We start from the raw sequence: 26,931 nt of genomic DNA on the forward strand, positions 1-26,931 counted from the left end.
CCCATTACTTTGTATCAAAGCCTGATCCTGCTCTGAATCCTCCTAAGCATCTGGCCTCAGCAGTGCCTTTGGCAAGGGCCTTTTGCAAGCTCATATGCCATCTGCAGCTATTTAACTTTTTACCTTTTTAAGTGTCTTGTGCTTCAGGTTCATTCCTGGCCCTATTTAAAGGTAGTGACTGTAAACATCATAGGTTAGTTTCCTTACAATAATTAGATCCAGCACATTCTCTCTTCTTTCAGTCTTAACATTTTCAATCCTCCTCTTGTGGAACGGTCTCCATCAAACTAGAGACTTGTGTTATGCATTGCTTCATGCCTTTCTGCTGCTCCTGTCTCTGGAACAAAGGGTCTGGAATAAACATGCCATTCAAAATCAACAATTAAAATTTTCCATTAAGAATTTTTAATATTCTTAGTGATTGCCATATTTTTGTGCCTGAATAGGGGATAATCTAAAAATAGATGATTGCCAGAATACCTGAACTTCAAAATTTTCAAGTGGGGAAGATAAGTATATAAGCTTAGTCCAGTGACAATTCAGTGAGACAGTTTAAGAAATGAGAGTTGACTAGGTCAAAAGTTGTCCCCTGTATTTTTCTTGCATCCAGCATGAAATATTTTACTGACATTTATGTTATTTTAAGCAGCAATGTAAATGGCATTTCTTCAGTTTCTCATGAGGTTTTAAAAGAAGGCATTGGCAGAACCCAGGACTTTTTTACCTGGTCAGCACAAGCTTCTGCTGAGAGAGCTTGATGTGCCTTTGTGAGAGATTGACTCTTCTGCAAACCAGGCTGTGGTGCAGACCTTCATTTGCAGGAGGAGTGCTGATGGTCAGGTGAGCATCAGGGACACGAGGCTCCACCATAAAAGCCTTGTACACCATCTCTCAGAGGCTCCCTTGAGCCATCAAAAGGGATCTTGTTATATTCTGCCTGCATCCTGGATATCCAGCCTTAAGAGCTGTGTTGCAAGCCACCTGGTGCCATGTAAACCCTGTGTGTGTTGTTGCTCAGATACATTTGGTCCCTGTGTAAGGGCAAAGCTTAATATGTTGTTTTGCAGGGACAGTTAATTTTTAATTATTAGTCTCTTTTTTCTTTTTTAATTTTTTAAATCCTGCTTTAGCAGCTCAGCTGGGGAAGGAGAGAGGTCTCAGCCAGCCAGCAGGCAGCCCATGGAGCAGCCAGGGAGATACTTGCCCCGGCCCTGGAGAGCATCACCAGCAAATGGCTTCATGCTCACGTGCCCCCAGCTGCAGGCACTGGCTGCCCTGCTTTCCAGAGCACCACAATGCAGAGAATTTGGCTGCAGCCACAGCAGAGAGAAGACATATGCTTGCTCCTAGCAGTGGCCCATGTTTCTGTGGCTCACAGGGCACGCTCACACCCCAACCATGTCAAACCTTCACCTAGGAGCAAGCTTTGTAGGGTTGCTGCAAAACAGCCACAGAGGAGCCAGGCAAAATTTTCCCATCTGGAGAAAGGGATCCGGGTCACTGAAGTGAGAGGCTGACATCAGGGATGTAACCAATGGACACTTGGGAGAGGAGCCTGGCCTGGGGCCAGGCTGCTGCAGGCTTTGCCTTTGTAGCTGCAGTGGGGACAAGCACTTCACCAAAAGGGTACAAGCCCACTTCAGCTGAGGTTTGGGATGTTACTGTAAACACCTCTGTGACACAAACCTTTACTTGCAGCTATGGAATATTTGGCAATCCTGGCATTTCTAGCGTTTCTGGGTGTGCTGCTTTTATAAAGCAAAGCCAAATGAGACAATAGTCCTGAGTACCTTTTGAAATACATGCTAGCTATGTAAAAAAACAAATCTTTCAAGGCCAGATCTCTGCTCACCCTGCCAAATGAAATACAAAATGAAACTCCATTGTTTTACTCTTATGCTTCCTGTGCCTTACAGCTTGAACCATGGATCCTCTTGGCTGAAATCCATCCCAGTAACGATTTAATTTGGGAACCACATTTCACCTTTCTAAAAATAAGGAAAACTGAGAAGAAAAGCAACTAAGCTGTGCTGAATAAAGATCTAAAATGACTTATCCAGGATCTCAAATTACAGAAAATATGTTGCCCAGAGAACATATAAAATCAAATATTATAAGCCTGCTTCTATGCAGCAAACTCCTTCCTGGCATTTTAGTCCTGTTGTACAGCCTGGACCTTTTCCAGGGAGAGAGCAACAAATCATCAGTCTTTTTTTTTTTTTTTTTTTTACTTTTCGCCCTCAGACACTTACTAAGAACCAGACACACAAGCAAAAATAAAAGAATGTAGAAAACATCTACCCACTTGTGTTTGGTTTCCAGTGTTTTTAAAGCATTTGACTCAAACTGTTACCCAGGAATGAACCTCTTAACTACTGCAAGATCAAAACCAGACAAATTTCCCTAAATGGAACAGAAATAAATCTATCTAAGGACCCATGAGTTAATGCGACAAGAAGTGCAATAGGTACCTTCACCTAAAAAAAGAAGAGAAGCAGCATGAAATGGCAGCTCTGCCCTGCTCGGGTTGTGTATATATAGACGTACACAGGACCAAGCCCCTCACGATGCTGGGAATTCAGACTCCCCTTACACAAGCCAAAATCCCATGTTTGTACTGGTAGGACCTCACCACAGCACGCAGCATGTAGAGGGGTGCAAAAAGCCCGGGGTCAGTGTGTGCAGCCCTGCTCAGGGGGCTGGTGCCACCAGCTGCAAGCTCTCAGCTCTCCACAGCCACACTGAGCACCGAAAGCCCAGGAGGCTGTCAGAGTGATGCAGACTTGCAAGGCTAACAGCACTCATAAACACAGGGGCTGCGAGTGGCTCTGCAGACCTGCTGCAGCGTGCGGCTGGTGCGCAGCCCCCGCTGGCGTGGGGGGAAAAATTCACACTGGCCAGGGTGATAGGAAAAAAGTCCCCAACCAGCCCAGCCACAGGGAAAACTGGTTGAAGAAACACGAGTCGTGCTGAGAACAAAGGTGTGCACGGACAGACTGCAGAAATGCTACAGCAGTGTTTTCAGTTTGCTGGGTACCAAAACGGAGCTTCCTCAGCGACCATGGGTGCAGACCCCTGCAGCAGCTCTGCACTGCACAGGAGCCCCCTTACTGCTGCCAGTGTTTGCAGCCCCCCAGGCTGGGAACTTTTCCTTTCTTCCCTCCCTGGCAAAAACATACCCTGAGCGTGGCTTTCTGGAGTGACCAGTTACTCTCTCTGTCACTAAAATCTGGGTCTCAGCTGTAAATGAGGAATGCCCCTTGAAAAGCAGCCGCATACCAGCCGTCTCTCCTTCCTTGGCACCCGTCTTCCCACTTGTGCTCAACATCAAAGCTGCTGGGGCTTCAAGGAAAGAAGCCACCTGCACCACCCTTGGCCCTCTGCCCCTCCTGGCTCATCACAGCCCGGGAGCAGGAGCCCAACTGCCATTATTCCTTGTGATTGCTCAAGGCAAGTAAAGAAATAGGTCTGCGATGAAAGAGAGAGCTGTTGGAGAGAGTTAGACTGCCAAAAGGCCTCTTGCAAGATCCATTTACTAGAAGATATTGAGGATATTAAGCCCAAGCTAAGATGGCATTGGTGGGTCTCTACCCATCTTCTCTCCCACATTTTGGGATTGTTTCCTGGCTCCTGTAAGAGACCAGCCTTCTGCTTCCAAGCTCAGGTGTTTTTCCTGACCCTGCAGAGCCCCTCCAAGATGCCATTTGCAGCTCTGCAGGTCATGGTCACTTCCCTGCTGCCCAGGGAGAGTTTGCTGGCTGCTGGAGGCCAGCACAGGGATGCTTCCCAGGCTGGGAATGGTCCTCCCCTTGCAAAATGGGTGATGGGAAGACCTAGGGATGCCATTCAACTGCCAGGAGCAGAGGCAGCAGTTTGCTGCTTTTGGTGGCCAGTGAAGCCTGTGGCAATGGTCACCGGAGTAGGAGGACCAGCTGCAAGTATGAGGAGACCAGCAGAGGAGTGGTGGCTCTGGAGACTCTGAGGGAGGTGGGGAATGGGGAGATGTCTGTGTCTTATCCTGTGTAACAGCATGGGTTATGTGCCCTGTCACCCATGTGACCCTTTTCTATTCCACAAGCTCACTTAATCACTTAGGGAGACAAAGGTCATTATTGTTCTCCAGGTGCACAGCTAAGGTGTGTTCCCTCTGCTCCACCTGCACCTCACCCCATTGGGCAGGTAAATTCCCTTTCTAGCAGGGATGCAGGCTGGAAGCACAGGGTGGAGCATCCCAATCCCAGTGGGTATATGGGGAAAGAAGCCACCAGGCAGCAGGGCTTGGCAGGCACCAGGACCAGCATCCCATCAGGGCAGCACAAGTCTTTGGAGCTGCTGCTTGGCTCCCTGCTGGGGTGGCTGCACATGATGGGTCAGCAGAGGAGCCACCCAGCTTGGGAAACACTGGGAAGACTGGGGATGTTGCTTCACTATCTCGAGGCGGGGTTCAAGTTTACAATCCCCAGCACATCACCAGAGATCCGGCACTCGCGGCAGCTGGGATGGTGCCAGTCATGGGTCACTCTGCTCTTTGCAAGACAGAATGGGTGGGATGAACACCCGTGTCTGCATGGCGCAGGGAAGCCATGGCAAGCAGTGGGCACAGCAAGCCAGTCAGTGGGCTTCCCAGAGGCAGCTCAGAGGTGTGCTGTGTGGCGTGGAAGGAGGGGTTCACAACACGCACACACAGCTGCAGGCCAGGAGCCTGGGAGCTGGCATCAAGCCTAGGGTGAAAAAACCCCAGAAAGAAACACTAAAACAGGCACAACTCAAGGGGGCCAGCCTGGGAGGGGGCATTTATGGAAGCCCACAGTCCTTGGCTGCCACAGTGAGAGGACAGCAAGGAAAGCTCGTTGTTGCACAGCCTGATCCGGCAGATCCCATATGATCAGGGGTTTGCTGCATGTAGCTGTGCAAGTTTTGATCCAGAATTGGGAATTCTGGGGACTGGGCTCACGATCTGCACCTGCCCAGAAGCGACAGAGCCCTGCTGTGAGGAGAGAAGCATTTCTGTGGATCAACAACCTGAGGAGGAGGAGGCAAGAAGCCAAGAGGAAGGTTCAAAGATCGATTTTCATTCTGGCAGAAGGTGAAGGGCAGGGAACATGAAGGCTGCCTCCAAGGTCCTGGGTAGCTCAGTATATGAACTGATGATTTGGAAACAAAGATGAGCAATATACCAAACATTTTTTTTTAAGAGCTGACTCAAAGCTATCGACTCTCGAGGAGATCGGAAAGGACTGCAAGTAAAACGCAAATGCGGCAAAGGGGCAACAACACGCGTTTGCCAGGGCTTAACTGGGCACGTGCAAAGTCAGAAACAAAGAAAACAAGTTGCATGTAAGAATTAGAAAGCTCCAGACAGGCTCTGGCAACTCAGGAAAGGATCTGGATGTCGTACAAACCCTGGCTCTATGAGAGGCTGCAGATTAAAAAAAAAAAAGGAAGAAGGAAGAAGGGGTGAATAAAATGAAAATTATGATAATGCTGTTATGTAAATCAGTAGTGTGGCCTCTCTGGGAATATTGTCTGCAGTTCAAGGAAGCCTTTCTCAGAAAGGGCTGATTAGGGGCATGGCAAACTCACTCACAAAGAGAGATCAAAACGATTGGGGTTGTTTATCTCAGAAAGGAAATGAACAAGAGGAGATTGGCACGGAGCGAGCCGGTCCAGAGCTTCTGCTTTTCTTCCTGCTCCGTCCTATCGCTGTGGTGTATCAGGTGTCACCGAGACATGGGTGAAGTGATGTGGCTCTCCTCTGTCACGCACAGCTTGCTCTTTCTCTCGCCCTCTCCCCCGTGGGAGGCAGGACACATGCAGGTACGTCGTATAGTTTGGCAGAACCTGGAGAGGAGGAGCTGGTTAAGGAGGATTAGTTACTCCCCAGAGCAGGTATATACAGTAGAGGGGGTGAGAATGGAAAAGGGGAATTTGCACAGGCAGAGGGGTGGAGGCTCCTGGCTTTGGGAGGCTCCCTCCATCTCCTCGGACAGACCCCAGAGAGGCTGCCAGCTCCTGCCCTTCTCCCAGCGCCTTTGCAGCTTCCAGACCGGAGCCCGTGGTCCCTTGGGGATGAAGAATTTGGTAAGATACCCTGTAAAAAGCATCAGGGCACTCAGGGGTACTTCAGACACTCAGCGTTAGCCCCCTACTCTCTGCCTACCCTGAAACACCAACGAAACCCTCTCCCTCCCCGGCCGAGGAAGCCGCTCCGTGGCTGCTGGGGGGGAGCGGCCCCCCCGGGACCCCCAGCCCCCCCCCCCAGGCCCCTCCCGCCGGCAGGGGGCAGCCGCCGGGCGCGTTCGGCCGGCGCGGATTGTCCCTCCCAGCTGGCCGTAGGGCGGCGGGCGCCCCGCCCCGCCCCGCCCCGCCGGCAGGGGGCAGCAGCCCCGCGCCGCCGCCCGTGGCGGGCCGGAAGTCCTGGCCGAGGGGGGCGGGCTGGGCCCCCGGGGAGCCCGCGCTATGATTGGGCGGGCCGGGGTCACGACCCCGGAAGCGGATCGGCTCCGTTGCCGAGTGACCCCTGGAGCGGTGCCGGGAGGGAGGCGGCGGCGGCGGCGGTGGCGGCGGGGCCCGTCGCGGGGAAGCGGCTGCCCTGAGGGACTCGGAGCGCCCCTCCCGCCCCTCCCCGGCCTCCCCCGGTGGGTGCGGCGCGGCCGGTCCCCGCGGGCAGGGCGCGGGTGCTGCGAGCGGCCCCGGGGCGGCCCCCGCGGGCAGGGCCGGGCCGAGGGGCCCGACGGTCCCTCCGCGGCGAGCTCCGTGTCCCCCGGGCGCCGGCAGGGAGGTCGGGCCCGGGCCGGGGCCGGGGCCGGGCGTGGCGGGGGGAGGCAGCGGCCCGTGCGGCCCCGGCGGAGGGAAGGACTGACTCGGCTCCCGCTCTCCGCCACGTCTCTCTAGGCCAGCCGTCCCCCATGGCAGCGTGGTCCCGGGAGGCCGTCCTGACCCTCTACCGGGCTCTGCTGCGCCAGGGCCGCGGGCTGCGCTACACCGACCGGGACTTCTACCTCGCTTCCATCCGCCGCGAGTTCCGCAAGAACCAGGGGCTGCAGCGGCCGGAGGACAAGGAGAGGCAGCTGGAGAAGGGGCAGGCTTTCCTGCAGAGCAAGCTCGGGGGGCTGGTTTAGAGATTCCCTGCAGCTCCTTCTTCTTTCCAAAATTTCCTTGTCAACCGAAAGAGATGATTAATGCTCCCTGCCCACCGCGGTCTTGAAGAAGCCTGGAAGGTGCTTCCACAGGCACGCCAGGAGGTCTCTCCTGTTCTCCTTACAAATGCGTTAGGTCACAGGTAGGTCACTTACCGTGATGTCACCACGTTCTTGGTGGTATTAGTGCAGCTTGCTTTGTGAAAGTGTGGGGGTTTTTTTGCCTAGGGATGAAGAGTGGATTCCCGGTTCATCAAAGCAGGAACATTTCTGCTGAGATTGTAGCTTGGCCTTAGGAAAACCTAAGGGCAGTTTTAAACCACTCTGAACCTTAGAGACTGACTCAGGAAGCAGATCTCAAGTCAGGCAGGAAGAGTTTCTTGCTGTTTTCATGGAGTTTCACTAAGGATCCACCTATGAGTGCAGAGGTGACAAAGTGTTTTACACGTGTAGTTGGCTAGAGAGACTGTTTAAATACCAAGATCAGGTTAAATGAGATTTGGAGGAAACAAAAGTACGTGTGTAAGAAAATATTAATGTTCACGTTATACATGACTCGTAGGAGAGTCAAACCCACCAGCCTTGAGGGCAGGAGTAAATGTCCAGTGGAAGCAAGGGAGCTGTTCCCTTTGTGGTCTGTTGTGGTCTCTACGGTTGATTCTTGGATGTCTTTGAAGTATCTGGGACATCCATTGTCCAACAATGAATCTGGGGGAGTGGATACTATGAGAGTGCCTGTCAAATCTTGGGAAGACTCTGATTTGTTCTGGGCCAGCAGTTGAGCATCCCTGCATCACCTTGTCTGTGAGTGAAGTAACATGCAATTAGATTGAGAATAAGAAAATTAATTGGCATTTTAAAAGCCCTGCTTTGGTTGAGAAGCACAGATTGAAAAGGATGGTCGTTGAGTTTTACATAATATATTAGGTTTTAGTGCAAAATATTGCTGAAACAAATCTTACGTTATTTTTTTAAAAAAGCATTAGATGACTGCAAATTAAACCTGTTTAAATGAGAGTCCAGTGGAGGGCAACAAAGATGATTGAGGGATTGGAGCATCTCCCTTATGGGGAAAGGCTGAGAGAGCTGGGTCTCTCTTCTTCCCTGGAAAAGAGAAGGCTGAGGGGAGAGCTTATTAATGCCTACAAGTATCTAAAGGGTGGCTGCAAGGAGGATGGAGCCAGACTCTTCTCAGTAGTTCCCAGTGATGGGACGAGGGGCAATGGGCACAAGCTGGAACATTGGAAGTTCCATTTAAATATGAGGAAAAACTTTTTTACAGTGAGGGTGACAGAGCCCTGGAACAGGCTGCCCAGGGAGGTTGTGGAGTCCCCTTCTCAGGAGATACTCCAGACCCACCAGGATGCAGTCCTGAGTAATGTGCTCTAGGGAATCCTGCTTTAGCAGGGGAATTGGACTGGATGATCTCTAGAGGTCCCTTCCAACTCTGACAATTCCATGATTAGAGGCTGTATCAAATCTGGGATGTTTTTCCTCAGGTCATAAATGGAGGTGGAAGCAGAGAAGTGTTGTCATTTCAGAGCTTGGTCAGTACAGGCGTTCTGACATGCCTGGGAACGAGAGGGGAGATAGCAAAAGAGGCTGCAGGGATGGGTTGTCCCATCCTGTGTCTCGGTGCCAAGACCCCAGGAGCCTTGAGCGTGGGGGGCAGGAGCAGGGCTGCAAGTTTTGACCCGTTTGTTGAAGGCTCCCGCTCTTTCCAGGTGGGATGGCGGGCGCTGGGCAGCGCAGAGGGAGGAAGGATGACAACGGCATCGGCACGGCCATCGACTTCGTGCTGTCCAACGCCCGGCTGGTGCTGGGCGTGGGGGGAGCTGCCATGCTGGGCATCGCCACGCTGGCCGTCAAGCGGGTGAGCCAGCCTGCGGGACCGCGGGGTGGGGGTCTGGGCAGGGGGGCACTGGAGAGGGGGAGTGGGAAGGGACAAGAGCTGGGATGCTGGCACACTAGGCTGGGCGAAAGGCAGGCGTCGGACCCTTAACGACTCAGGCTGGTGATGTTGCTTTAGATGTACGACCGGGCAATCAGTGCTCCCAGCAGCCCCACTCGCTTGAGCCAGTCGGGAAAGAGAAGCTGGGAAGAACCAAACTGGCTGGGCTCCTCCTCACGCCTGCTGAGCCAGGACATGAAGACCAACCTCAGCCGCTCCCTGCAGACCCTTCCCACTGATCCTTCGGCCGCAGACACAGGTAAGGAGCAGGCGGATTCCCCTGCATTGCAAAATCACCCAGGCTCACAAACCCTGGGTTCATTTAAAGGAAGGGAGAAAAGAGAATGTTCTGTCTAGCCCAGCATTTTGGTATTTTTCTTTTAAGCAGGTCTACTGATAACTTCAAGAGTTATAAGTCAGATTGGGAACTAGTGAATAGTCATCTCTTTGCATTCTTCATTCCTCTCATGACTTCATGGTTTTAAGTTTTGTTCTCCCTCAGTCTTTTCTCTCTCAAGCTCAATACTTACCTGTGAAATCCTTCCTGATAAAAAGCTACTCCATTTCTTTGAAGCTCTTTGTTGCTTTTTTTTGGTCCATTCCAGTTTGTCTTTTTAGAGGGGAATATTCAAATGTTGAATGTACTAGCAATTTATAATAGTACTTCCTATGTTATTTTTTCTACCATTTTTCTAATAATTTCTGGAACACTGTTGGCTTGTTTAGTGCTGCTTACTGCTGAGTCAAGTCTTTATCAGGCTATTGAAAGTCACCTACAGTCTTCTTTTTGAGAGGAGATGATAATTGATGTAGAGTCAGTCAGTATTTGTTGTATGTGTTTGGTTGGATCTTCTCACTGGTTTTACTTTCTGTCTCTGGTCATGTCAGGAGATTTATACTTGGTGATTTAAAATAAAAATCAGGGACCTTCTTAGATTGAGTAGCTTTGAATCTGAAAGTAACAATCAAGCTTTAAGTTGATTTCTTTATTTTCTGCAAAAAAAAAGTCAGCTTCAGGGTGGCAATGGGTTTTCTTCTGAGGAAATGTTAAATAACTAGACAGCTGTGTTAAACAGGGTCTAGGTCATGTGATTGGACACCCCAAAGATGAGGACTGAGGAATAAAACCTTGGATGATGGCATCTTGCATTCTTGACGTAGAAAGTTCAGAGAGAAAAATAAGTTTTTTCATTAACCAGCAATGAAGTCTGGTTCCCTGTGGTTTGCAGGGTTTTGCCTTTTCACATAAAGCCTGGAATCTGTCCAAAAAACCTCTCTAGCCAACTGCATGTGTAAAACACACTTTGTCACCTCTGCACCCACAGGTGGATCCTTAGTGAAACTCCATGAAAACCCCAGGGACAAGAAGCAGCAGCTGCTGAGGCTGGGCAAGGGTCGGTCTGTGCGCAGCTTGGTCAGTCATTCTGCGTCGCCAAACGCCTCTTGCCAAAGAAATGTGCAACAGCTGATTGCCTTAATGGGGCCACTGACTCGAGGGTTTCTCATGCACCTGTTAAGTACCACAGCTCTTCCAGAGGTCTCTTAGATCTGTATTTCTTCCTTCAATCTAATTGATGACTTCTTACTAAGTTCTTACTAAGAAATGTCCAAAGATGGATGGGAAGCATTGACTTATTTCTTTAGGAAACCAGTCAGAAAGGAAGGGGCTTAGAGACTTTATGTAGGTTAGATGTTGTTTAATAACACAGATGGCAGCATAAAGTGTTGTATTGTTCTGTTGTGCCCAAGGCTGTGCTCTCTGCTCTTTGGCTAGTGAAAGTTTGAGGGAGATTTTCACTGGGGCTATGATTGCCTGAGCTCTGCTGGCCCCAAGATGTGTCATCTCACCATCCTGATTGGTGTTGATCAGACTCCTGACAACTGTTTCATTTCCAAGTAGCACATTCTTCTCTGATCTCCCACCCTACAAAATCCATAATAATGTTAAAAAACTTAATGAGATCATGACGGTTGATCAACAGTGTTTGATCCACTGGTTTGGCATCATGTTGAAAAGCTTCTGAACAGGTAACAGTGCTGAATGTTTGATGAACTGAGGTACTGCCCACATAGCCATTAAAATTACTTCTTTGTGCATGATGTTAGTCTTGTTCTTGATAAATTCCAAATCTAGTGACTTGTTTTCCTCCAGTTTGATGCTCATAGTAGCATCTTTTGAAGTTTCTCAACAGCTCCCTTTTGCCTGGTACCTGTGTCCAGCACGCAAAATGTCTGCTGAAAGCTTTTTGAGCAACTCACAGTGAAACACCCCAGACGATCAACAGCTCTTCTGGTGTCTTGCAGACTTTTTCCGAGCCACGAAGTCCAAGCCATCTGCCAAGAGGAGCCAAGTGGAGCTGAAGAAGTCCCGCCTTCGCCTGTCTCTGCAAGAAAAGCTCTTTGCTTACTACCGGAGGAAGGTGGCCATCCCAGGGGAGGAGCAGGCTCGGGCCAAGCAAGCCGCCGTGGACATCTGCGCGGAGCTGCGCAGCTTCCTGCGAGCCAAGCTGCCCGACATGCCCCTGCGGGACATGTACCTGAGTGGCAGCCTGTACGACGATCTGCAGGTAATTCTGGGGCCGCGTGATGGGTCGTTGCTCAGAAGGCTGACTAGGCAGGGGCATGTCAGACCTCCCTCTTGGCAGTGCTGGCTCAGCACGGCATTCCTCTGTAATGAGGCTCTTGGTGTCGCCTTTCCCACCATGGAGCGGCGTCGGTTCCTGCAGTACAGTTTGAATGGGCATGACTAGGCTGATCTAGCTTTGTCTGTGAAGAGTTTGCTTTTTGCTGTTTTATTTCTCCACATTATCCCAACCCTTCTTTCCTTCCCCTCTGTCTTCTTCCTTAGCTGTGTGTTTTTCTTGCTGTTTCTCCAGTAGACCTCTGTTTTCTCTCTCTCCCTTCTGTCTCTTCCCAAATACATAATACTCCTTTAGAACTCCTGTGTATTCATGTAGGTCTTCCCTACTCTTTTTTTTGTTTGTTTTGTTTTTTAATGCATGGCAGACCTGGATTGGACAGCAGTCCCTGCTGCATGTCTCCCTGATGGCAAGATGCCCGTGGCTATAGTGAGTGATTCAGAGGCACACTTTTTTGTTTGAGTCAGTGCTCTGGAATGGAGCGTCAAGTGTCCAGTGAAACTTACATCTGTGGTCTTAAGCGCATTGGTGAAAAGGGATCTTTAATGACCTTTTTCCAACAATGTGGCAGACTGGGTGAGGGCAGCACCTAGTTGTAGCATGGGATAACAAAACCATGGCAACTTCAGCTTGCTTAGAAACATAATACCCTTGCCTCCTGTTTTAAATTATCATGTGTTGTTGCTGTGCCCTGGGTCAGTCGCATCTCAAATCCAAAGAGTGGACCTGGAATAATAAGGCTGCTTTTGCAGCCCAGAAAGCCAACAGTATCTGGCCCTCATAACAAGAAGCATAGCCAGCAGGTCAAGGGAGGTGATTCTCCCCCTCTACTCTGCCCTGGTGAGACCCCACCTGGAGTACTGTGTTCAGTTCTGAAGCTGCACCACAAGAAGAACCTGGACCTGCTGGAGTAGGTCCAGAGGAGGGCCACAAAGATGATCAGAGGGTTGTAGCACCTCTGCTAAGAGAATAGGCTGAGAGAACTGGGGTTGTTCAGCCTGGAGAAGAGAAAGCCCCGGGGAGACCTTATTGTGGCCTTTCAAAACTTAAAAGAGAGCCTATAAGAAAGATAGGAACAAACTTTTTAGCAGGGCCTGTAGTGATAGGACAAGGGGTAGTGGTTTTAGACTGAAAGAGGGTAGATTTAGACTGGATACTAGGAAGACATTTTTTCAATGAGAGGGGTGATATAGTGGAACAGGTTGCTCGGAGAAATGGTAGAACATTCAAGGCCAGGTCTATGAGCAACCTGATCTAGTTGAAGATGCCCCTGCTCACTGCCGGGGGGGCTAAACTAGATGACCTTTAAAGGCCCCTTCCAACCCAAACTATCCTATGATTCTGTGACTTAGAACAACAGAAGGCAAAATGATTTGGCTATATGCAGTCCCTGTCAGGTCTTGAAGTATTGAAATATCTCTAAACAGTACACACCGTATACGCACTAGCTTGGGTTATAGCTTGGAGTTATCCCACTGGCAATGGGAAATAGTCCTTCAGAATGTCTTTTGACAAAGGGAGGCTGTGAATCCCATGCAGAGAGGAGAGTGCGACAACTGAGTCCTTGTTTGAAGTTCCTTTGAACAGAAGGCTATCTAAAGGTGGTGAATAAAACTGAGTATGGAATGGGAAAGCTTGTTCTTACTGACTTTTCTCTCTTGTGAAAGGTAGTGACAGCTGACCACATTCAGCTCATTGTGCCTCTGATGCTGGAGCAGAACCTGTGGTCATGCATCCCCGGGGAGGACACCATCATGAACATTCCTGGCTTCTACTTGGTGCGTCGGGAGAACCCTGAGTACTTTCCCCGTGGGAGCAGCTACTGGGACCGCTGTGTGGTGGGAGGTTACCTTTCCCCCAAAGCTGTAGCAGACACCTTTGAGAAAGTTGTAGCTGGCTCCATCAACTGGCCAGCAATTGGTTCTCTCTTGGATTATGTGATCCGTCCAGCAGCTCCTCCAGCAGATTTGACACTGGAAGTCCAGTATGATCCAGGGCGGCATCTTTTTATTGACTTCCTACCATCCCTGACACTGGGTGACATCATCCTTGTGGCCAGACCCCATCGATTGGTCCATAATGACAACCTGTGGCGACTGAGCCTGCGGCCAGCAGAAACGGCTCGCCTCCGAGCTCTGGACCAGTGTGATTCTGGCTGCCGTTGCTTGTGCCTGAAGATCTTCAAAGCGATATGCAAGTTGAACCCAGCCCTGGGCCACCTCACTGCCAGCCAGCTCACCAACGTCATCCTGCACCTATCCCAAGAAGAGTCTGACTGGTCCCAGGACATGCTGGCTGATCGCTTCTTGCAGGCGCTGAAGGGTTTGATCCGCTACTTGGAGGCAGGTGTCCTCCCAAGTGCTCTGAACCCCAAGGTGAACTTATTTTCAGAGCTCACCCCTGAGGAAGTGGATGAGTTGGGATACACCCTCTACAGCTCTCTGTCAGAGCCAGAGGTCTTGCTGCAGACGTAATGGGGCCTTACCTGGGGAAGTATTGATAGGGGTTAGCCAAGGTGGACTTTGGTTACTGCAAAATGTGTCTCCTCCACTTCTCTCTCTCTCTCTCTGTCTCCTTTTGGTTCATTATTTCTTCCTTCTGTGGAGTTGGTGCTCCCACTGGATTTCTTGGTGCTACCGGTCCATTTCCGCCATCTCTGCCCCAACAGGTACCCATTGGCTAGGGAAAAGAGGCTAAAACTGCAGCGTTAAGATTTTTGCTTAAATTCTGCTGACGTTTAAGTGTCTATCAAAAAAAAAATCCCAAACAAACTACGCACTTCTTTTGCCCGTAGTACACTTAATTGCAGTGAGTCCATTTTGGTCTGAAGAAGGTAGAACTGGGCTGGTAAATCCAGTGACAATTTTAGCAGAATTGCATTGAGGTCCTGTCCTTTCTTTCAGTCTGATTTTACCCCATGTTTCTTTTTCTCTGCTTTGCCACACTCTTTTTTTTATTTCTTCTTTTTATTTTTTTTTTCGGTCCCTTTGATCCAGTTGTGCAGGGCAGGCTGAGCAAGATGTTTTGGATAGGGCTGGGGGTTTTTTTATCATCGAGTGGGTAATTATTACACTGGCAGTATTCAGGGATGTAGACCTTGGAAGAGGAGAATGCCAACTGCTCCTGCTTCTATGGAGCCTTCTCATCCTTTGCAAGCTGGGTTCAGGGATAAGGGCAGAGGCTTGTCCAGTCTGCTGTGACACAACCTCCAGTGTGGACAATTCTCACTAAAGCTGTCACAGCAGAGGAAGAAGCCTTTGTGGTCTGGCTGTGTGATGAGGCCGAAGGAGCCGGGCTTGCCATTCCTGCCTAGCCAGTGTTGCTTGTGGGAATGGCCCTGGGAATGCAGAGCAGGATGGCTCCTTAGATGTCTGTCTCTGGCCTAGAGGAAGAGAGGCTGATTATGGGGGAGGGGTAGGAGACACACATGGGAACAGGGATTAATTTTTTTCATCTTGTGCCCCAGAGCTTATGGCTGTTCTGGTTTATAGGAGGTGGAAGCAAGACTGCATGCCTCAAAGGGCTTTAGAATAAGCACACGTAAGCCAGATTCTCACCAGCTGTAAGTCTGTGAAGGTGAGGGGACTGAACTGTTGTAATCAGCAGGGTTCTGTCCCATATGCTGATACTAGGGTAGACTTGCAGAGCTGGCATTTAGAGATAAGTTGACTTTGCTATCTGCTCTCAATATGTTTTTAAGTTCTCTCCTCAGCCATCTCAGAACTGAGACTGTTCGTCCTCTTCCTCATTCCCATGTGTTGACTTCCCAGTGCTCCCAGTTTACAGTTACTCTTAGAAAGCTGGTGAGGGCACATCGTCCCCGTTTTGTCTCTTTGGACCTATTGGCAATGCAGTTCTGCCCACTTGTGTTTACAGCTGCCATCAGGCTGTTCTCCTTCAGCTGCCCTCCCATCTACTGCTGCTGGACTGCAGTATGGCTTTCAGGGGGCAGCTGTTGCACTGTTGGTATCTCCTACACTAGCTACGTGGACTCTGTATACTCTGCATTTAGTCTTCTGGTCTCCTGTCTTCAAAAATGGGGAGGAAGGGTATCCCCCCAAGTCTGGGGCTGTCTGTCTCTCAAAAGACCAGCACAGCTGCCATTATAGAAATGTCCTTGCCTTTCCCCAGCTTTAGCAACCTTTTTTCCCCCTTGCTGTCCAGCTTCCCTAGCCAGTGGAGATGGGCACTGCAGCAGCAAGAGTTTGGAGGGAGCAGGAATCCTTCCTCTCAGGACTTTCACCCACCTTTGGCAGAGAAGTTTCAAGGTGAGTTTCAGGAGTAAAACCACAGAGGGAGTCTTTAGCCCTTGTTTTCTTTTTAGAGGCAGTGCTGGTGAGATGAGGGTGGGAGCATCTTTCTTGGGCAATCTGTCCTTTTTAGCCAATGTGTCAGATAATATTCTGTATACAGTGATAACACAATGTTGCATTTTAAATTATTTAATCCTTAGGGCACCTGGTATTTTCCAGACTGCCAGATGCATACTTTGAAGTTTGTGTGTATATATAAAATCTGTAGTCTATGAAAGGTTAGCAGAAATTTCATTTGTATGATTTTGTGTTTTGTGCAGCAGTCAGTATTGGTCTGCTGTTGATTGCTATTCACTCTGGTTCCTGGATTTTTTCCCTTCTTCCTTTCCCTGCCCTCCACTGCCATTCTGATGTCAGCCTTCATACCCTAGAAGCAGATAGATGAGACTTGGAGCCTGTAGGCTATTGGGGGAAATTCCCCTTCTAATTACTTGAAGGTCAACAAAAATATTAAAATATTGGGGTTGTCAGGAGTTCCTCGTAAGTTTGTTTCTTCAGTGTGATCTCACCCCTCACTTGGTGCTGACTCCCAATACCACTGTCTTCACACAGAATTGAGCAGCAACAACAGATACAAAAAAAGTGATAATGTGAGCAGGAAGAAGCTGCCTGAGCTGCCTGAAGGACAGTTGCCACATACTTATCAGTGTATAGAATTTTTTACATGAAGGCTTTTACTTCTTCCTGGCAACCTAATTAGTTAATATTTTATGGCCATTTCTTGCTGCTATTGAGCTCAATTTATGCATCAAATGGAGACTGAAGCTGCCTTTTTGCCTTTCTGTAGACTTTGCTCCACTTGACTTGAATCACTTCCATCGTTTCTTCCCTTCACTTTCTTCCCTCCTCTGAGCTAGCCACAAGCCTGTTCTCAGGAGGCAGATGCTCACTTCCTACAGGCAGCCACCATGGTGGGCAGTAGCTGCCCTGCCAGTGGCAGTCTCACCAAAGGCCAAAGATGTAATAGGTCACAGGGACACTGCGACTAGGAGTATTTTGAGAGCAGTGTCAGGCATCAGAGGCAGGGAAGAAGGAGCAGGGTAAGTATGGAGGAAATTGATGCTAATGCCATACCCAGCCTATGGGTCAAACAGACTGTTGCAGGATCTTTTGAACTGGCACCTTTAAGTATTAAATGAAGTACATGTGTTAAATGTACAGCCCAGAGGGCTGCCTTACTTGTCAAAAGTTGGCTCCTTCCTTGACAAAACTGTAGCACAGAGCAGGAGGGCCTAAAGCTGAATGTGAAAAGGGCAGCTCCTGGCCACCTTCCTGGCCGAGCAGCTCAAGAGACAAATTGATTGTAAGAGACACAGAGTATGTGTTTGGTTGGTTGCTGCCTGGGCTCCAAGAATGCCTCAGTGTGTTCTGCTATAGCTTCACTCCTGTGAGCTTCCCAGGAGATTGTTGTCTGGTTCCCTGTAACCATGGGGTGAGGACCAACTTGCTCAGCAATGGGATTTCACTACTGCTGAGCTCCACTGCAAATCCTTCACATCAGATGGATGTCTTTTCCAGTGTTTAAAAGCAATTATGGAAACAAGAGGCTGTTTTCTGTCTCCTGGTGAGCTGCCATCAGGGCCCTCTCTCTTAGCATGTGGACACTCACAGTGAGAAGTGAAGAGATGATGCCCCATCTCTCCCAGGTCTGGAGGCTATGTGGATTTGTATAGGGGAAAGTCTTAAGTGCATGGTCTGTGACAAGAGTGTGTGAAATTCCAAAATAAAATTACTTTCCACAGGAGCCTGGTTGTCTCTGATGTGTTTATAAACAAAGGAACATCTCTGCTTTCATCAACTTTATGCTGACATAATTCCGCCCCACGCCATGAGTGCTTGGGGACCAGCATGCCCCTTGCTGATTCACTTGCTTTCCTTTTGCTGCTCTGGGCACTCTGCAACTTGCCTTGAGAGAGCAATCAGTGCAGTCCTGTAGCACGGCAGCTCCTGGCAGCATCCACACCAGTCACAAGATGATGTGTAACGATGGTGCTGTACCTCCCATCCTTTCCACGATCACCTGCGTGCCTGGGCAGGCAGTGGCTTTCATGTGGCTCCCCAGACTTCACAGGCTTCCGTGCCTATTTAATATTAAACTTTCCTGTGCTGACTCCCCCGCCCTTGCTCAGTCACAGGTTGGTTTCCAAGTGCCAATCCTCTCTTATCCCAGCATCAGCCTGGAGGTGGTGAGGAAGCTGCTGCACAGGGCAGGGGCTTGTGCCTGGTGTGTTGAAGCTCTTTGCAGTAAGACCCTGTTTTCTGTGCCTACCTGGGAAGGTGGGGCAGAAGTGTTGAATGTCAAATCAAAGCTTGAAGTGATGCTGCTTTTGATGGATCCTGGGCTCCTTAGTTCTGGGAAGACAGGCTATGGTGACAACGTCCTGTGAAGCCTCAGCAATTAATATTTAACTGTTTTGGAGGGTATGTTATGATACAAAGGGACTCTACATCTCTAACATATTATTTTTCCTGAGAGCCTTTGCCTGTGTTGTTTTGTTCTTTGCCTTTAATCTGTTCTGTGGTAGAAGCAGATCAGATGAGATCAAGCACGTTTCACGTCATACGGAGTCTTATGGGAACAGCTAAAAGGAGCTGCTCTGTGGAATCTGTGCCAGGTATTACCCCCACAAGGTAATGGCCTGGAAAGCCTAAAGCTTGCAACACATGTTTAATGTATACAGTGGTTTGCACCTTTGCATAAAAGCTGTCCCGGCATGAATAGGGAGGAAAGATCAAAAGATAGGGGTTTGTTTAATGTAGAGAAGGAATAATTGAGGTGAGTCAGGATCATTACTTAAAAGTATGGGAAAGGTTGCTACAAAGAAGAGGAGCTTAAGGTTCTCCAGGCTGCAGAGACTCAGCATCTCTTTTGTTCTTAGCCTAAGGAACAAACAGCTTAGGAGGAAGGTGAAGTTTTGAAAAAGCAAAATAGTTTGCATGCTTTGTTATATAACCACAGTCTTGTCCTGGAAATGAGCTGTGGCTGAGCTTACATTTTACTTACTTATTTTTGCATCTCTTCATTTTAAAAATAAATAAGTTCCAGCCTGGTTGTTCTGTAGCTAATGTTAGGCTGGAGGAGAGAGGGTGAATGGTGCCCCAAATTTGAGATGATCGTGCTGAAGTGTTGAGCTGTATGATGAATGTTTTTGTTTTTTGTTTTTTTTTCCGCCAGATACTTAATCACCTCTGTGTTTTTGTTAAGGTTTATTTTGACATTCTAAACTCCAGAAAAGCTGCAAACAGCTGCTGCTTTTTAAATTTAGTCTCATAGGAAAAAAAGAGGAGACTCTTCCAAATGAGGGGCCTCACTTCTGGATAAGATAAAATATGTTGGCCCACTAACCACACCAGGTACAATTCAATGGCTCCAGCATGGATCACTAAGTCTGGGACTGGATCTTGAAATGTTGGGCTTTACTCACAGAGGCAGCAAGTAAGAAATGGGAGATTCTCCCTCCTACCAGTGAAACCCAGTATTGGCTTCCAGTCCTGGGAGGACTGCTGCAGTGCAGACACTTGGAGAATGGTTTAAGGTAGCTGCATTTTATCTTCTTTATCCTTGGCAGGCTGAGTTTTATGATCTGAGGTTATGAAGAAATATCCTTCTGTTTCCCCCCCCCCCTTTTTTTTTTTTTTTAAAAGAATCAAAACCTTCTTAAAATAGCTGTCATGTAGTCAGGGAGTCCCCTATAATCAGCAGTAGGACAGTGTAAAAGTTTTACTGGCATATTCTGAGAAGGACAGCATTGTTCACAAGTCACAGAGCCAGAAATGTGGTCAGCAGACTAATAATATCTTTATAGTATGTGATCCTGTGGAATAATCTTGCAAACGGTAAGGTGAAAGAGGGGTGGTCAAACCAATGGGTAAGGCAGGTAAGATCTGAAATCACTCCATACATGGAAAGTGTTCTTGTTGTTTTACGAAGAGCAGGAGAGTGGGAGACAGAGTTTGGCTCACGGAACTCAGACTTCATGATCTTAAGCTTTCCTAAGTGCTCACACAGAAGTCAGTTCTGAACAAAATCACTTTAAACACACTAAAAGTCAGATTGATTTTTACTTTGCTGCCCTGGTTCAATTTCTCTGGCTCCAGTGACTAAGTCGCTCTTTGATCTATCTATTAACACTCAGTGCTAAGCTTCTCAGGGGAAAAAAAAAAAAAAGACATATATATATATATTCTAACCACATTCTTCATGAAAAGCCTTCCCCATACAAATAATGGGCAAAAGTTGCTCGCTTGAGTTTTCAGTTTTATTCTAGACTTTCTTTTTTAGGCAACAGTTCCCTTGGTTCAGCTCAAGCCCACCCCCCTGCCTCTCACTGCAGCAGAATTGTCACCATTCCACACAGGCACAGGGGTGATATACTGTCCCATCAGACATCCCACTACTGTCACCCCAGTTGTGTAAGATCCTCCTGACTCATTCTGCTCAGCATTGCAAAGGACAGAGACCAAACAGGCAACAGACACAAAGGCATAGATTGCAAATGATGGAGTGTTCTGGCTCTTTACCTGTCCCACAACAAAAATCACTTCAAAACTCGTAATACCCTGGCAGGCTTCATACTCCTTTGAAATGCAAGAAGCAATCATTCCTGGAAGCAATATGGCAGAGAGACATTTTTGCCTTCAAATTCTTTAATTTATTTAGCACAGAGGATAGTTATGGCCTTGGACGTAATAACTGCTGCCACTTACGTAGATAATATAATCTGAATTATGTTCAGCTCCTGGTTGTTTGTAGCAGTGGTGAAATGCTGTCAGGGGGCCTGAGGTACACTTGAAGCAAAGGTGGTGCAAGACACAGTAATCCCACAGAGCCACAGCTCTCACGTTGCTTGTTAGAGAGCATGTTGGCAGGGGTCCCAGCTTCCTGGTATTCAAGTGGAGGTTGGTTTTTGCTGAGGCAAGCGTGTGACCAAGGCACAAACCTTCTCTTTTTCCAAATCACTGCCTGTGGTCTCAAGAGAGATGATAGAACGCATCTAGTCCAGTGTCTTTTATTGAACAGTGAGCTAGTGATTTGGATTAGGAACCTTTCTCCTCTTTTTTTTCTTTCTTTTTTCTTTTTTAATATTTTAATTAATTTTGTATTTTCTTTCTTAAGTAAGAAGAGAAAGTTAATAAAAAGAAGGGTGATCCATCTTTAGTCGATCACTTTGCACTGCAAAGTGCAAAGAGGATGCTTGGTGTTACCAGCAGATTGGACTCCCAAGCCTTGTAGCCTGGAACAGACTTCACCCTTTTGTGATCAGACAGAGCCTGCCTTGCCTAGTGGCAGTGACACTGTGGCACAAGTAAGGGAAGGCAGTAGACTGAGAAGTCACAGCACCTATTCAATATGATACTTTGGCCACAAAGTCTTCTTTGGGCACTATTATCCAGCTTGCCCATGGCCAGTGCCCTTGTAATGCACCTGAGGAGACTCTGCTGAGACCATCCACAAGCCCATGCACAGGTGCAGGGAGCTGAGAAGTCTCAAAGTCTTCCAAAATAGTCTCCTTTCTGGCATCCTTTGCCAAATCTCGTAATGCAGAGGCCTTAGGAGGGAAAATGACAGTCACAAAAGTCATTCAGGAAAAAGCTATAAACTCAATGATATCCTGACTGTGTCAACACCCACCAGGAATTTCTCTCTCCTCCCCTATAAACAAGTATATATTAAAACAGGTCCAAATCTGCTGGTAGATTCCAGCCACCAAGCAGCTGCTGTCTATGAAGAATGGAAAAATATTACTGAATAATGTCTGCAGTGTTCCTCCCTGGGTACCTGGGGAGCTACCACTTCAGTGATAGTTTATCCCCCAATGAGCTTCACAGCTTCATGTGAACTACCTGGTTTGTCTATGCTCCTGCTGAAGCAGCCTGCCAGCAACGGAGACAAAGAGATCTCACAAGGTATCCCCAGGATCCTGTTTTGGGTCATTAATAGGATATAACCATTCACAGTCTCTCTTCCTGGCCTTATCAAGACAACTCTGAAGCTGTGTGAAGTTAAAACCAAATCCCCAGATGGAGCATACAGAGCATAGTCTGGTGTTCTCAGCCTTTCACTCATAATTTCATTGCATTCTCCCTCCCCTCACTGAACAGAGAGGTGGAAATAACTCAAGCTCAAATAACTTTCCCACCTGCTTCAGACAAAGTTGCTAGTTTAGGTGCCAGGTTCAGGTGTGCAGTTGGACTGTCAGAGCAAGGAATCTTCATTCTGCTGAGTCTAAAGGGCAGTGAGACGGTGGAAGACAAACCCACTGACATGGTGACAGGCTGTTAACTCACCCACTGGTGGCTGTGGCTAAGTTGCTGCAGTCTCATAACTCAAACCTGTCATCCTCAGCTCTCACTAACTTCACACAGCTAGAAAGGAAGGAATGTGCATTGTCACTCTCCTCTTCATCCTTTTGCACACAAAGCCACAAGGCACCTGCCACGTGTGACTCCAGCAAATGCTGATAACCTACAGATACATAACTTTTGTGATAGGCACTGAACACAGTCTGGGGAGGTGGGTATCACTTTAACTGCTAGTTCTCATATGAAGAACAACTGCTGCCATGAGATATGTATGTGTTCTTTTATTGCTTGGACAACTGGAAGGCTTTTGTTTCTGCGCTAAACTGCTCTCACGTGCACTACTGCACATGAGGGATTATTCTTGACCCTCAGGTCCTTTCATCATCATAAAACAAGGCTGAACAAGAAGAAAACCAAAAAGATCCACCAGTGGTCTGAACAAAAGTCAGCACCCTCCTCCCCCTCTGCACATATTTTTTGCTGCACATCATTTTCAACCAGTTGTAGCTTTGCTCAAGAAATTCATGCTTGGGCAAGTTACAAGTAAAAACTCACCTCCCTCGTACCAGATTTGCACAATGTTTTTATTTGTGGCAGCTGGCCACAGCCCGGCTGATTCTGAGTAACTGAGCCTCTGGAGAGCCATCTTGTCTGAGCTATCAGCATGTGCTTGGCGTGCCCACGTTTGCACAGTAAGAAAAATGTAGGTGGACAACCAGGATGGTTTCCATTTCTGTCTCAAACAATTGAACTGCAAGTTGCAAATGTAAATTGCAGATTTAATCCTTTTTTTTTATTAGCCTCATTTTAAGTGTCAGTGGTATTTACGTAACAGGATGGAAGCATAAGACAGTGAGGGAGTTGATAAGCAATGAATGATTTATTAGAGATTCCATTTGGTGCACTAGTGCAAAACAAATGAGGCAGAGCATATGGCTAACTTATTTTCTGTTTGCATGTAATAAAAGATGGACATTAATACTTCCCAGCCTGATCTTCAATCTCATATATTTGCTTTTCAATCTAGTTTTAAAATGGCAGGTCTGTAAAGCAATCCCTAAATAGCTTATGATGAGAATCTGGCAGAAAAGATCCTTTGGGTACCTGTTTGTGCCACATGAGGAGAGAAGCAACCAAGCACTGCAAATTAGCCTGTGCTGTAGAGGTTGTAGGTAATTCTCCCATTAAATCGATCAAAATGTCTAGCTGCTTTGCCTCATTCCTTCTTTGTGTTTCACCCAGCACTCTGTCTCCAGAAAAAACTCCTCCTGGTCTCTGGAAATGCTTCGCTAATTGAAGTGTGGGGTAAGGCTTCCTATCCCTTCTGCTGGAAGCTTAGAAGGACAGAAATCATTACAAGAATCCCCTCAGGGACTTGCCCTCACACTCATTCTTCTGCAAAGCAGGCAATGCCCCCTCTTCCCCAGCCACCCCAGCAGGGCCCAGGGCCAACCAAAAGCCCATCTGCCCCTTCCTCAGGGCAGTGAGGCTCAGCAAGGACTCAAAGCCACCTGCCCAGTGCCACCAAAGGGGTCATGTGCTGGCCTGATGCAGCATCTGCCAGCAAGTCTCCCTGGCTGAGGCTTTCCCAGCACTTCGGGAAAGGGCAAACATCTCCATCTTTTTTGCTTTTGCCAGTTTCCTTCCCAGCCCCAGCAATACTTGCTGCTACAGAGGCCCACCAGTCCTCCCCTGCCCCCCCCCCGACAGTTCCTGAGAGCATCCTACAGAGACAGTGTAGACTGTGCAGGCAGATGTTACTATGGAAACATTTACGTCCTCCCTGTCTTTTGTGTACTTAATAACAGCATTCAGTGTGTTTATCTCCTGTATGCTTGCTGGTGGAAGAATAAAACCTCTTTTGCTTTGCAATGTTAACTCTCAAAAAGAATAGAAAAGAATAGAAAAGAAAGGAAAATAATAGAATAGAAAATAAAGGAAAAGAACAGAAAATAAAAGAAAGGAAAGGAAAGGAAAGGAAAGAAAAGAAAAGAAAAGAAAAGAAAAGAAAAGAAAAGAAAAGAAAAGAAAAGAAAAGAAAAGAAAAGAAAAGAAAAGAAAAGAAAAGAAAAGATAAAAGAAGGTCATATATTGTCCCTCCATCTTAATAATGGAGGAGGGTGAATGAAGAGTATTAGTTTTCCACCTCCTGGTGCTGCTGTTTGGCTGGAGGTGTCTTTCTGCAGTGCTGTATTTATCAAGGCAGTCCATCACTCCCCAGCAAGGTCACTTTGGCCTCTGTCCTGCAGTGAGCTCTGCACAAGCAGCTCCTTTCACTTGCAGCTGGCCCTCGCTTCTGTGTCACAATAGATTTTACTTATCAGGGGAGCTCCCTATACCAAGGTACAGTATCCAGGGCAGGAAAATAACACCCATGGTGGTGAAGCTGTTAATGTGTCAGCAGGAGTTCATTGACCATGCACACAAATCAGTCTTCATTCAGAAGCCACCTTTTTGTGCTGTAAATTCAGTTCTCTTCTGGGCTGCCACGTCTCTCCACAGTCTCTGAGCCACAAATATAATCCCCAGCAGTAGAAAGAAACACCTTACAGACACTTCTGAGTCAGTACCAGGTAGCCAGTAGTTCTCTGCTTAGTAAATACTTGTCATTTTCTTTGTAAAAGAAATCCTAATAAATTGTTGCTTGGGCTTAATCTGCTACATCGGCTGAAAAACCTTCGCCACAAAGGAGAAACTTCTTGATGTGGTATATGCAAATGGAGAAAGGTGATTTAAAAAGGAATTGGGAATGCAGCTCATGAAATTATGTAACAACATGCAATTCTGTAGCCCCTCAGGAAACAGGAGATAATATGTTGTTCATTAAATGGCTCGCTTCTGCTTACTTGATTTCACTTTTTGGATTGGGGCGTGTTAAATAATTTCCACCTGAGTTTGCCCACTAAAAGGGAAACCAGGCAACTAGGAAACAGGCAGATCTGGGTTAAGTTCCTCGTTGCATGTTTTCATTTTTGCTTGTGTGATTCTTGCTCACACATACCCAGAGTCCTTTCAGAGAAATCTCTAATTATCTTTTCAAGATGAAGAATTTGGTGTGTATAGCATTTCTGGTTATTTAGCTATGATTACAGTCAGACAAACACCCTTTTCTTTTTACTTCAAGGAGGGGCAAACAGGCATGGCAGGGGATGTGAGAGCTCTCCCTGAGACAGGAAGGACATGGAGATGCTGTCCACCCATCCAATCACCCACTTGGCTTCTTTAAAAGCTGCTGCACCCTCTAAATTTTGCTTTGAAGCAAGATCTGCCTGCTCCATTTATCAGAACAGTCATCTTAGGTGGCTGAGTTGATACTGTGGTGTTTTGTAGCACTGGAGGACATTTTACTGTGCCTCCTCCATTTTAATGAGTCATTCCAAAATCTGTGCTTGCTTCTAGACAAAGTAACCCAAAACAAAACCAAAAACAAACAAATAAACAAACCCAACAAACCAAAACAAAAAACCCAAACCAAAACAACTCAGCAAACCCACGAAGAGGAAAAAATTGCCTTTTTCATTCAGCAGCTATTGTTCAGTTTACAGATGTGGAGTGACATACTCTGCTTTGTAGTGATGATGGTGACATCAGACTGCTAAAAGCAGAAACTTGGTCACGCCCATCCTCACGAATTATCAGTGAAGTTGTTTAGTAAGTGCCAGATAGTCACACCTGAGCAAACGCAGGGAAGGCCGTGGCTTTACACAAATACTACCGAGGCCCTGGCTGGAAAATAGTGGAGCTTTCTGAAGAAGTAGCTGAGAGCAAATTGACCTGCAGGATGACGATGCTTGAAAAAGCCAGGATCCGCCACAGCTCTCAGAGCGGCTGGCACACCGCGAAGTCGGCACCGTGGGAAGGAAACGGTTTGAAGCTGGGTAACTCTGACACAGCCAGGAAGCACACAGGCGCCCACCCTCGCAGCTCGCCAGAGCCGGCTGACGCTTGCCTGACCCGAGTGAAACGAGGCAGGGGCTGAAACCAAAGCTGTTGACCCCCCGTGAGGCTCCTGCGGGGTGAGCTGGCTGAGCTGGCTCAGGGGGCCAGCCCTGCGGGTGGAACTGCACGGCCGGGAACAGGGGCAGGAGGAAGGCACTGGGACAGGCTGCCCGGAGAGGCTGTGGAGTCTCCTTCGCTGGAGACATTCAAACCCAACCTGGACACGTTCCTGTGTGATGTGCTCTGGGTGACCCTGCTCTGGCAGGGGGGGTTGGACTGGATGGTCTTTCCAGGTCCCTTCCAACCCCTCCGAGTCTGTGATCCTGCGATTCTTTCCTAGCACCATGATCTAGATAAAACAAACCATAACGTGAAACCGCGCTTGGGACACTTTCAAAGGGGGTGCTGCCCTTCCCAGCCGCCGGGCTACGGAGCTGACCCGCTAACGCCCAGGTCAGCCCGAGCAGCGCCTGCACACAGCCCAGAGACCAAACTGCGGCACGGCGGGCGGGGAAGCTCTCGCTCCTCAGCTGCGGAGCGACCAACTTAAATTTTCAGCACCTGCGCGGGTCCAACAACACACGTTATCTGGGGGAGCCCGCGCGGAGCGCCCCAGGGGAGCAGCAGCCTCGCCCCGGCAGGACCGT

General features: G+C 48.2%; 2 protein-coding genes across 3 annotated transcripts; both read left to right on the forward strand.

Moving 5' to 3' along the window:
• Positions 1–6,544: 6,544 nt before the first annotated feature.
• Positions 6,545–7,121, forward strand: LOC127390307 (MIEF1 upstream open reading frame protein-like). Its single transcript, XM_051631707.1, has 2 exons — positions 6,545–6,638; positions 6,895–7,121. The coding sequence occupies exon 2, from the start codon at positions 6,909–6,911 to the stop codon at positions 7,119–7,121; it is 213 nt and encodes a 70-aa protein (XP_051487667.1). The 5' UTR covers positions 6,545–6,638; positions 6,895–6,908.
• On the forward strand, positions 7,083–17,786 carry MIEF1 (mitochondrial elongation factor 1). Of its 2 annotated transcripts, XM_051631683.1 has the most exons (5): positions 7,187–7,282; positions 8,864–9,012; positions 9,169–9,349; positions 11,395–11,657; positions 13,397–17,786. In XM_051631683.1, exons 2-5 carry the CDS (start codon positions 8,869–8,871, stop codon positions 14,201–14,203), a joined length of 1,395 nt encoding a protein of 464 aa, XP_051487643.1. In that variant the 5' UTR covers positions 7,187–7,282; positions 8,864–8,868; the 3' UTR covers positions 14,204–17,786. The 2 variants fall into 2 exon arrangements, with proteins under 2 accessions (XP_051487654.1, XP_051487643.1); XM_051631694.1 differs by lacking the exons at positions 8,864–9,012; positions 9,169–9,349 and having other exon boundaries at positions 7,083–7,282; positions 13,401–17,786.
• The last annotated feature ends 9,145 nt before the right edge of the window (positions 17,787–26,931 follow it).

This window comes from Apus apus, chromosome 1, assembly GCF_020740795.1.
Source record: "Apus apus isolate bApuApu2 chromosome 1, bApuApu2.pri.cur, whole genome shotgun sequence".
Classification (NCBI taxonomy): domain Eukaryota; kingdom Metazoa; phylum Chordata; class Aves; order Apodiformes; family Apodidae; genus Apus; species Apus apus.

Coding starts and splice junctions, on each gene's coding strand:
- MIEF1 (XM_051631683.1), top strand. CDS start 8,869: ATGGCGGGCGCTGGGCAGCGCAGAGGGAGGAAGGATGACAACGGCATC. Junction 9,013..9,168: donor CCACGCTGGCCGTCAAGCGG/GTGAGCCAGCCT, acceptor ATGTTGCTTTAG/ATGTACGACCGGGCAATCAG. Junction 9,350..11,394: donor TCCTTCGGCCGCAGACACAG/GTAAGGAGCAGG, acceptor GGTGTCTTGCAG/ACTTTTTCCGAGCCACGAAG.
- LOC127390307 (XM_051631707.1), top strand. CDS start 6,909: ATGGCAGCGTGGTCCCGGGAGGCCGTCCTGACCCTCTACCGGGCTCTG.